Source organism: Pipistrellus kuhlii, unplaced genomic scaffold, assembly GCF_014108245.1.
Source record: "Pipistrellus kuhlii isolate mPipKuh1 unplaced genomic scaffold, mPipKuh1.p scaffold_m20_p_7, whole genome shotgun sequence".
NCBI lineage: Eukaryota > Metazoa > Chordata > Mammalia > Chiroptera > Vespertilionidae > Pipistrellus > Pipistrellus kuhlii.
This window is the reverse complement of record NW_023425573.1, coordinates 53,845,015-53,857,056: the sequence shown is the minus strand read 5'-3', so window position 1 is coordinate 53,857,056 and position 12,042 is coordinate 53,845,015. Positions and strand designations below refer to the sequence as shown.

General features: G+C 40.7%; 1 protein-coding gene across 46 annotated transcripts in view; it reads right to left on the bottom strand.

Annotated features, from left to right (window-relative positions):
- NEB (nebulin) overlaps positions 1 to 12,042 on the bottom strand; it is a 183,330-nt gene that overhangs the window by 167,194 nt on the left and 4,094 nt on the right. For all 46 annotated transcript variants that reach the window (XM_045575785.1, XM_036422266.2, XM_045575783.1 and 43 more), the window contains exons 4-9: positions 10,785 to 10,826; positions 8,517 to 8,720; positions 6,247 to 6,354; positions 5,666 to 5,770; positions 4,974 to 5,078; positions 4,200 to 4,304 (exon numbers count right to left, since the gene is read on the bottom strand). In XM_045575785.1, the coding sequence (XP_045431741.1) occupies positions 4,200 to 4,304; positions 4,974 to 5,078; positions 5,666 to 5,770; positions 6,247 to 6,354; positions 8,517 to 8,720; positions 10,785 to 10,826 (669 nt within the window). The remainder of the gene's footprint in view (positions 1 to 4,199; positions 4,305 to 4,973; positions 5,079 to 5,665; positions 5,771 to 6,246; positions 6,355 to 8,516; positions 8,721 to 10,784; positions 10,827 to 12,042) is intronic.

Sequence of the window (12,042 nt, the reverse complement as noted above, 5' to 3'; positions counted from 1 at the left end):
CTACGGAAGAAAATCTATGGATTGGGTAGTGATAACATGATAAGAAAGGTAAAAAGGGTCACAGAAAGAAGGTACAGAGGAGGAAGAGGGAGCCTCTTGAACCCAAGCCCTTAGCTTGAAATTTGTATGCCTATCCAACGATATATTCTGTGAATAACAGCTTGCTTGGGGCTCTGTGCCCAGGGCTCTGAATTTATCCAATTTCCTCTTTGCCTTTATTGAAGCTTGAACATCTCTGGTCAGCCTCTACTCCCAAGAGCTGGTCAAAAACTGCAACACTGTCCTTAAGTCCCAAACAACTCCGTCTTACCCTCAGCTTCCTCTTTTATAGAGTCAAGACAGCCTACACACTTATCTTCCCTGCCTCTCCCACCCCCATCATGGCTCAGAGGAGGAGCACCCTTTGCAGGGCATGAGACCAGCACAATGCAGAATGCGCACAGATCCCCAGACACATGAAGTCCTCTATGTCTCTTGATCCCACACATGCTGCTTCCTTTCTCTGGGATGCCCCAACTCCACCTTCTCTCCATCTGCCTGCAAACTGCTACTGTTCTCCAGGTCTCAGGATAAGCACAGTTCTCTCTTTTGTGCCCTCCCTGACTCCATGACCTTCTCTGGTGTTTTCACTCAACTTAGCCTTTACCTCCTTTATAGGAATCATCAGATGACATTGTAACTGGCTGTTTACACATCTGTCCCTCCTCAGATTGGGAGCTCTGGGATGGCAAAGAGCATAACCTATCATCTGGGAAGTTTTGTGGCCTGCATAGTACCTTACTAGAGTTGAAGGTTCAATGACTAATTACTGAATGTGTGGTTTATGCACTGAGGCCATTGGGGCAAGTCTATAGAGGAGGAACATCCTCCCAACTCATTCACTACTCAACTGAGAGACTTCTACGCCCCTATTTCTCCTTTCACCTGGCAATATCCTTATTTATAAAGTGAAGAGGTTGTATGTAGTTCCAAGGTCCCAATCATTTTCTTCATGCTTTAACCAAGTCTAACTCTATCTCATTCTAATGATATCCACCTAGTATCTATAACAAAAGCTTTCATGAACATTAAATCAAGTAAGATTAAAAAAAAAGACAGATTTTTAAATGTATTCATTGAATTCCAGTGCATAATTTATTTTAAATGAATAAAGACCTATGTTGGCATAGGGCAACCTGTATTTCCCATGACTGGCTAAGTCCTTAAGGAGAAAGCAACATTCTTCCAGGAGAAACGCTTATTAAGTATGACATCCTGCCAAGAGCTTTCTGAGAAATCAGTTCTAGAAGTCCTAATTTCTCAGGAACCTTTCTCAGAATTCTGTCTATTTATAATTTTGTGCTCTGGATCAGCTCAAGGACTCTCTTAGTGTTTACTTAATCTTTACTGAGATAATAAAGACTTAGATAATAAAGAAATCACGATAATTAGGGTTAAAAGAAACACAAGAGGAAGATACAGGAGAAGAAGAGGGATCCTCTGAACCCAAACCCTTAGCTTGAATTCTACATGCCTACCCAGTGGTATTTTCTGTGAACAACAGCTTGCTTGGTGCCCAATAATTGTAAAAATTCATGATGCTGACAGCAGTATTAATAGGCATGTCAGTAATCTGATACTTAGTGCATACTTAATCTGTGATAAAATAAAAGCATACCTTTACTGCCAAGTCTTTCTGAGCAAGGACAGAAAGATTTGATTTCATTATTAGTCTTCTATTGAGCTATCTCAAAAGATGTGGTCAACATTAATTGCTCCAAGTCCATAGCACTATAGTGGCATGGGGGCAACAGCTCATCTCTCCACTTTAAGGATAAAGGGAGACATTAGATTAACTGTCTTCTTGGAAACCTCCCCTTAGGCTTACATTACATACATTTCCTGGTTCCCCTTCAACTTCTCCAACCATCTGTCCCTTCTTTCTTTTGCTGGCTCCTTTCCAGATGTCCATGGTGTGGGTGTCCTTTACAACTAGGCCCTTGGTCATACACAGTTTTGCCTTACTCATACATTTTTATGTATTCAGCTGTCACTTATATTTTGATGAATCTCAAATATTAATCTTTTGTCTTCTCACATTTATGCAACAGTACTAATTTCTAATTTATCCACAGGGTGCCTTGATCTGAATATTCCCTCCATTATTTCAATTCTATTTCTCTTTAACTAATGCATCTTTACCAGTTATACCACTATCCACCCTGATCGCTATTCTTGGTCATAAATTCATCTGTGGCTCCGTTCTCTCTTTTGTTTCCAATATCTAATATCATTAACACTTTTTAAATACTTATTACCTTAAAAGATTTTTTCCCTCCTCTTTGTCCCCATCATCCCTCTGATTCATCTATATTACTAAAATAGTTCCATACAAACAGTCTCCTATGATCTTGCCTAGTCCTAAATGATCATATTGTCCATCAATATTTCTCCAGATTCTACTTTTATTATATAATAAGATTTTCAAAAAATCTTATGATGCCTCTTACTGCCTACCATATCATATCAAAGCTATTTTGCATGATTTTCAAGGTCCTGGTGCCAGTTTCTTACACGTGCCCTTGTAACTTGGCACCCACAGCATTCACTTTCTTAGTCCTCTGAGGCCCCAAACTCTTCACCCCTATTTCTTTGTTCGAGAGCTCTCTACTTGAAATGCCCTTCCTGTTCATCACTGCCCATTCTTTTGAAATCGCCATCTCCACACGGCCTTCTCTGATTGCTCACATGTGTCTTGTCTTTCTCTTAGCAAGTATTAGACCGTAGAGCTTGTATTTTTTTTTAAACTATTTCCTTGTGGTTTAATATATAACAATTTAATCTGGCCAGCTTGGCTATAGGTTTTTCAAGGCAAATGTTGAAAACTGCTTATTGTATGCTCCTTTCCTGCCAGGGATGCATGCATATTGGACTTTCAATAACTAATTATTGATCGCTTGGTAAAGGTCACATTATATTACATATTTATGAGATATAGAACCAAAAACTAATCTTAAAAAGAAAAGCAGAAGGTCCCCACACATTAAAATTGGCACATTAGATGGCCTTACAATTTTTACACCTTCTTTAGTTTTTAGCTTATCATATGCAAGAATAAGAATATAGCTGCTATGTTTTAACCAATTACATGCAACCTGGGATAGAAAATACATTCACTAAATTTGCAGGTAGTATCAAGTGAGAGGCAATAAACATGAGAACTCCAAAGTTGGATACATCAACAAATGAGTATATATAATTTTAGTGCAGGGCAAGATAGAATCATAAGATCCATTAGAAATAAATCCCAATAAGTTTTAAGATGCCAACTGGCTTGTTAAGTTCATATTGAATATAAGAACTTCCAGGGATCTAGCTGACAACTAATTGGAAAACAACTTGGCATTTTATAATAGAGTGCTCTCCTAATGACTTTGAATTTTCAGCGTGGCCTCTAGCAAACCCAGGGGCAAAGAAATAAAGCAACTTCAAACAAGGGGAAGTGCTGGGCCCATCGAAGGCTCTCTGCTGCTGCTGCTTCTGACCCTAAGGACTCTATCAGGGCTTTAAAGTAAACAGCTTACAAGGTCTAAAATTCTAGCCAAAGGCACTGCTAACATTTTTGCTAACTCTGTAAGATCCTCTATGTACACTGAGGGCAAGAGGTCTTCATGGGACAACTACACACACGTTTGCTCAAGTACTTCAAACAAATCCCAGGAAAACAGGAGCCACGCCACAATTCTGACTTTATGATTAGGACAGCAAATCAAAATCTTTCAGTAAACCATTTACTGAATAAACTTGGGAAGGTGGCGGTGATTCCAATGGGTTTTAAAAATGCTACTCTATTATATAGGAATACCTCAGCTCCAGCCAAGGGGACAGAAGGGAGCATGCTCTTGTGAGAAGGACATTGGCCTAGGGATCCACAAGACCAGGCTTCCCGTCTGGGTTCTACCTCTAAAATACCTATGTGGCCTTGGATTTAGGTTCCTCACCTGTAAGGAAAAGGGGATTGGACTAAATTCTATCTAAAATAAATTATAAAATCTAATTCCAATTATACATAAAGAATTATAATGATTCTAGATAGATTCCTCCTCTGCAATAATGGCATTTAGTCTGTTCTAACGAACTGCAATGAACTTCTGGCCCAACGATGTAATTTGAGGCGCCCGAGTGCACACTGCAAACAGTGCTGACTGTCGTTCACTTACATCACTGAGAGCTTTCTGGGCTTGGGCAACCCTCCTCAGCTCTGGGCTGTCGTTGTAGGGGTAAAACAAACTTTTGTCTGCATCCCACTCTTCAGTGTACAGTTTCTATATCAGAAAAGAGTGAAAAGTTGTGAGAAAATGAAATCACACAAGAAACACGTAATTCTCAATTCACCCATCAATGGCATGAAGAACTAAGGGCAAGGTGGGAGCAAAGGTAAACAGAACTCACAGATCACCTCCCCCTTTCCATCCAATCCAAGTCATAGTTATTAATAGATTCTCCTGCTTCTCCTGGCAAATCTTACTGACAGAAGGGCAGCTGAATTTAATTCTGTTTCATCTCCTCTCTGTGGCTTTACTTACCTCCTGCAACAAGTACCAATGCAGGTGTAAGGAGCCAGGAAGCTACTTAATATAGTTTCTGTCACAAAATAGACCCTCCGTAAGAGTGACAGCCAGGAATGTCCAAAGTGTAGCACAGGGTCTAAAGTAAAATACTGCTTCGTGGGCCTGCAGAGCTGGATCTCAGGAGCATCTTTGCCCCAGCCTCCTACTCCACCCCCAAATGGCTCAGATTCCTGAGAGGACCCTCTCCTCTGCTCTGCCCGGGGCTTTCTTCTCAGTTCCTTCTTGCCAAGCCCTGTACCTGCAGCCCCATGGGTCTCAAGACTAGAGAATCGTGTTTCAGATTACCAAGAGTTTAGGAGTATTCCTCTAAATGACATGGTAGGGAAACAAAAGGTAGCGGGGTGACAGAGAAGAGGCCCTTACCTTACTGAACAAGGCTGTGTTCTTAATGGCATGGACAAGTTCAGGGGCATCAGGGGGAAGCAGGTACTTATCCTTGTTGTCTTCCCAGTTCTGCTTGTATAAAACCTAAACAAAAAGAGCAGAGGGCTTGATGTCTCCCTATGGACACGAGGATTGAGAACAGTTTTCTAGCATCGATTAGGAAAACATCTACCGCACCAACATCCCATAATAGTTTTCTCGCATTTAGTAAGCTTTTTCTTGAAAAACAAAATCTAATTTTTAAAACTTAATCATGATTCTGATTATCGAATCCTTTTAAATACTGCAACCTATCCATCATTGGCGGAATTTGGATGGTACACGTGTGTGTGTGTGTGTGTGTGTGTGTGTGTGTGTGTGTTTTACTTACATGGTGTTTTCAAAGAGTGTTTTTAATTAGTTCCCTACATTTAAAATTTGCAGATTTATTATAAAAATTCAGCTCCAACTTCCTTAAAAAATAAGAGAGACTGACAACACAGAGACTGCGATCCATGCAGCAACTGCAATGGAGTCACCCAGGCTCTCCAATCCACCTAGCTCCTTCGGCCACTCGGTCATCGGAGCAATCTCCCTGACACGCGTGCACTTAGAGCTCACAGTGCCTGTAATGCAGTGGGGCTGGCAAGCAGGGTCAGGCCTGTCCAGTGCCATCCATCCCAGGACCTTACCTTACTGACTTGCTGCGACACTTTCTTTGCGTGTTCAATGTCCCTTGCTTTTTCATCTACATGACAGATAGTTTTAGCAATATCACCATCCATTCGATATTTAACCTGCAGAAATAATGTCCAGTTAGAATTCAGGACAGGCAAGAGCATGTGAATATATTAAAGAATATCTTTATCAACAAAGAGCATCCACCCAATCACTCTATGTCTGTATCACAAAGCAAAGTTTCTTTATTTCTGGTAGAATACGATGATCGTTGAAGATCTGCTGAGCCCTGCATTTACTGTGTCTGACTGTATTTATTGAATGTCAGCCTCCCTGGGCTCCAGCAGGGAGGACCACAGTGAGTTGGAACTTCCAAAGCAGATCATCTCTTAAGTTACTTTCTGAACAAGCTTTTAGAAGCCTCTTTGGGTTCACATTTAGAGAAGCATCATCTATGGCCAATGTTTCTTCTGGATTCCTGAACTGTCTCACAGTAATTCAACCCCTTATTCTCTCCAGACCTAATTAAAGCCAGGTCCCAGTGGTAGGCATATTTTTATATGTGTCTGTGTTTTATTTCAGCAATGCCGCCCACCTCACTGAGTTGGTCTTGTACTTTCTTGATTCTGCGATGTTCTGGGGTATCGGTTGTGATGGTAGATGGCTGTCCTTTTCCCTTTTCATAGTTTTCCTTGTATTTATTCTGAAAAGAATAGCAGATATTAGCCTCAAATCTTATAATGCAGCATCAGAAATTTCAGGCAATGTATTCATCCCCATCTGATAAAAAAAAAATCTGCAAGTTATAACAATTATCAGTTTTTACAGCATTTTTTTGTCCTCTATTCTGATTCTTAGCAAACACTAAAATAGATTTGTTAATTGCTCTTCCTAAACATGGTTGTATAATAGAGACAGTAGAAATGATATTACAGACTATTGTCTTGAAAATGCCCTAAAATGACTCTCTTAATGTTTTTATTGTCTGGGTGCACACATAAAAAGCTTGAAATGCAATAATTTTAGAAAATAAATACAGAAATGGAACCAAATGTGAAAAGATTTAATTGCTAATACAATGCAAAAATATTCAATTCAAAAGTTGCAGCTAAACTCAGTGATCTGGATAGTTGACATGCCACCTGAATTAATGGAAAATCTCCATTATGGAGTATTTTGAGAAGAAATGCAATTTTATTGTTTCTGCTAAATATTCAATGAGTTTTTGCCTTATATATAATATGCATAATTTATCATTATTAATGTTTCAAGAGTATTCATAGAGTATTCACAATCTGAATTATATTATTGATTTAGTTACTAACCACTTTTAAAATATTAAAAACTTTTGCCAGCATTCTGCTCAGCCTACCAGAAATTCTAGGATATCAGTGTCTGAATTAATGAGATTTTCATGGCAATTAGTTGACAAAAATAATTTCTATTTTTATTCAACACTACAGTGATAAAAAAAAGGGGGGGGCAAGGTTATCTTATTTTTAGAAATCTAAGTTTTAGATCATTCAAAAATATGAACTATTTTTAACACTCAACCAAAAGTAAATATTTATTGCCCAACCACAACAGGATGTTTTTGACATAGTAGTAAACATTAGTCTTATATAAACCAATGTTCCTTGAGATACTTTACATTTCTTTTGTGCCTCAAGCGGACATGCAATCGGGCTACCAAGTGAGACCTTAGCCCACCATAGACAATCAACAAATTAGATCCATTCAAATGGGTCTGATTCTGCTATCCATCAGTGTAACTTACAGAACTTTAAAGACCAGGGGCCATCAGGAGCAGTGATGCCTAACCTGGACCACCCTTAGAATCACCTGAAAAGCTCTTATAAATCCTTTTTCAATGGCCCCAAACCCAGTCTGATAAAACCAGAATGGCCTGGGCATTAGTAGTTTTAAAGCTCCCAGGGGATTATAACCATACAGCCACAGTTCAAAACCACTGTTCCAGGGCACAGCTGAACATTCTTATCTGTGCCGGGCCAGCACAGTCAAGGGTTTGATGAGCCTGAGCGGGGAGGGGGTGGCAAAGGATTAAAGAAAAGACAGACAACGAGAATATAACTGGGGCTCAGTGGATCTCCTGAGCCTGGATGAGGCCACAGAGAAGGATCCAGCCAGCAAGCTGAGGCTTTTATAGGTAAAGGTAAACAAAGTAGCGGTTACCATAGTTACAATGTTCTTGTGAGTTTCACTTGTTGTGGCAGCACTTGCTGCACCTCCCACAGCCCATTAGCTACCTAGGAAGGATCTAGGGGGCATCATAAGGTCAAGCTTAATTATGCTAAAAGGGCTGTGCCCTCTAATCTGGGACTTGTTTGTGTTTTTGCCAATAGGTCAGTCTGAGGATTAACCCTACAGCCACTCCCTACATCGATCCTTAGTTTCTTAGTCTGATGCTGGTTTTCTAAGCTCCATCTTCTTCACCATCCATCTCTTAGAGACCTACTTAAGAGGTATCTTGCTCATAATTTAAATAGATGCTATTTACTAGTAGCTTCTGTGAAATGATGTCAACCAAATCTATTTTATGATTTCATTTTTCTAGATTGGCTAACTAATTATCATGAAATACCAATAAGTGCTTCATAAATGGCCTACTGCTTATTTTGCAGGAATAATTTAAACAAAGGATGCTTTTCCTGATGCTACAATGGTACAAATAAATTACAGGAAAGGAAGACTCAAGACTCACAAGAGCATACACATTTCTTCAAAATAATTTTGTCTCATACAAGGTTAAGGAGCAGAATCCAGCCAGCATCCAAAAAAGAGCTGGTTGAGAACAGTAATGTCTCCACGATAAATCCAGGTTAGCAAAAGTCATGTGAAACTTACTATGCTAAATAGGTCCTGCATTTTCCGACTGTGTGCAATGTAGGGAGTCATGAACTTGGAAGAGTCCACTTTCTTCCTGATAACCTTCTTCCTCTCTGCCGGCTTTCCTGGTTCTGGCAGGGCCAGCCCTGGTTTCGAAGGTTGTGATTGCTCATAGTCAGATATTGTCTTTGTCGTAGTAGTTTCATAGATTTCTGTTATTGTCTGAAAATTCGACATACAGTTCAACATCGTTATAAAAGTAAAAACTGCGGTAAACATGATCTTGGTATTCTGACTTATATCCCTGGCATTACTTTTCCATAACTAAAATAGGCCAAAGCAGAAAATTACACATTATATCCATTTGAAAGCACATTATGTCACATACATACTGCTGATTGTTCAAGATTGCATGGAGTGGAACGGTTGCTTCTTATTAATGTACAACATTGCCTTAATTCCACTTGCAGAAAGGAACTCAAACACTTTAAGGTGGGATTTAAAATAAGTAAAGTATTCTTGAACATTTAAAAGTATTTTTTAAGTTGACTGGGTAAAGTAAAAGCAAATTTGGGATCAGAGGACAAAAGATTAAGACAATAAGATAAAGCTCACATTCTAGATATTAACTTTTAAATAAGCCTAAGGAAAAGTTGATTAGTTATTCTGCAGATATTTAAGCATTCTCCCTGTAGTATGAGACAAAGAGTAATGAACTTTATAAAAAATGAATCACATCAATATTACAAGTGATGACCATGCTCTTGGCTTAGTAAGTTAGTTCATTTGAACTGGAATGCCATTTGTACTAATAAAGGACAGGAATAATGATGACAACATAATGGAGTAATTATCCTCACAACAGCCCTATGTATGTGGTAGGTGGGAAATTACTGTTTCTTTCAAAAAGCTCTAGTGGAAGAAAGGAGGGCCCTAAGTTCAGGTCTAGTCCAAGGTTAAAAAATATTGTATATAAGAAAAGACAATAAGCAGCCAAGTCTTCAGCCAGTCTCATAATGTAATTTTCTTTACAGCTAAAACCACCGGATCAAAGGCAGAGTTCTAGCATCAATTTTGAGAAGAGAAACCTAAGTAATAAGGAAATTGTGTATCTAAGACAACTTTCTCTAGTGTTGTCAGACCATTGCTAATCGGTTGCTTTCTGATCATTATTTATGACTAGAGGCTCGGTGTATGGATTAGTGCACCAGTGGGGTCCCTCAGCCTGGGCTACGCCCTCTCCCAATCCAGGACCCCTTGATATCAGACTGCCAGCTTTGGCATGATCCCTGCTGCCAAGGGGTGTAGCAGTGCGTGAAGCAGCAGGCAGCCAGGGAGGAGCCGAGGCCAGGCGCTGTTCCCAGTGCCACTCTGGCTCATCCCGGCCCCAAATCACCCTGCTGCCATGGCCACTCGGGTAGTGCTGCAGCAGAGGTAGGAGAGGTTTGTGCCAAAGCAGCTGCGCTCGCCAGCCCTCAGCCTGGCTTCTGCCTGAGCTGCACTCCCGCTGAGGAGCGCACTGACCACCAGAGGGCAGCTCCTGCGTTAAGCATTTGCCCCCTGGTGGTCAGTGTGCATCATAGCGACCAGTTGAGTGGTCATTCGGTCGTTGGGTCGCTAAGGCTTTTATGTATATAGATGTGTGGTTGGCCATGAGAAACTAACCAGTTTACAGCACCTACAGATGTTAAGTTTCCATGAAGTCGCAGGCTCTCTGAGTTAGTCACCTATCATTGTTTATCATGCTCAAGAGAAACATCTCCAAGTACAAAAGGAGGCATGAGTGAGATATTTCACATTGTGGGAAAATGCTTTCATTTGGGATATGGAATTGGCTTTCTCAGAATTCCTTACGTGCTAAAGTCTAAGTAGCATTTTATGACAATGACAAGGACAAAGGGTTAGAGGCACCATCCCTATCGGCAGAGAGGGTGCCCAACAGTTACAACTCTTCATAGCACACCTGCTGGTCCCAATGCGAATGACAAGTTCAAGGCCATCCCTTTGCTGCAGTCAGAGTGGTGATAACACTGACTTTACTCTAATTAGCATCACCTGCATAAAAAATACCACATGAACGATGGGGGGAACCATCCTCCAGCATCTTGGAGAGGTTAAGTGGCAAAAACAGAGATAAAACCTGTCAAACAGGTATCTTTCTTTCATGTACCCCAGCTGCCGAGTACACATGGGGAAGAGATCCTCCCTCAGATTATTTCTGTCTGCTCTGTGGCTCTTCCTGCTTTAATGAGCGTGCAGTTCATGCAGGTGTGTGCTGGGTCTTACCTCACCCGGCACCTCTTCGTAGACTGTCTCCTCAGTGTAGTACTATAAAGAGAACACAAAGGTGAGATTATGAGAATCAAAGCAGAAATCACCTCTCTTCTGCCTCCACCACGCCACCTACGCTATTTCACTAGCCCGCTTTGGTTTGCTACTTGTGGGGAGGGGAGGAAGCAGAAGAGGGAGTCTGTTCATATTCTGACCCCACTTTAAGTCGGCGAAACTTCAGGGAAGCCGAAGTGGACGCCATCAGATTGGACAAGGAGATGCAGAGTGATGATGAGAAAGGTGTCTGGGGCCGGTTACTAGTCCTGGGAGGCTATTTTACTTGGTACAAGTAACGTTTTTTTTCTTCTGGTACCCAAGTAGAATTTGCTGGGGAAAGAATATAATAACAATTCCTGGAGGGTGTGAATAATCAGCATCAACACTAACACAATTATAAATTGCCTTTCCCATGATGCTAAAACCAGAGAGAAACACTGATGAAATTCACTGTTGGCCAATTAGTAATGAAACAAAACAGAAATCTCAGTGTGAATAAAATTTTTAAATGGATTGTGTCATGGAAATAACAGATTCAAAGGCATAGACACATCTCAATTATCCCTAGATCACCCTGATTTGCTAAGTAATGAGGTTCTTCCAGAGTGTCAAGCGAATCCCTTTCCAGTGGTGTGACGATCCTAAAGGGGTATTAAAAGGAACATTTTACAAATGCCCAGGAGGGAAGGAAAAAATGAGAGATTCCTCATCACAAAATGTGGGAGTTGGGCAGCAATTTGCCACTGATGGCTCAGAGGTGCCTGCAGCCGGGACCTGAAATCGAATCTACGTTTGGTCTACTTCTGACATCACCAGCAATAAATAGCCACGGATAGGAACTGGCTGACATTTTGTTTCAGATGCGTAAGGAGAGTGGAATCCTGCCCTCAGCTTCAGCCCGCCACGCTGGGAGAGCAGGAGGAAGATGGGTTTAGGCCAAGACACACAGGAAGGGGATGAAAATGAAACACTTGGTTCATTTTCTCCGTCAAAAAAAAAAGAAAGAAAAAGTATAAGTTTTATGCTTCATTTCTTCTTTTCATTGTCACCAAAACATACATTCGGGGAAGTGAAAAACCATTGAACAAAGAATTTCCCTCAGTGGCCTTTTGTCTTTTGCCCTTGGCTCGGTGAACTCTCAGCAAGTTACTGACCCATAGTCATTAGGCCACATGCTCCATTTAACTTGCAGGAAAATTAGTATACACCTCCCTAA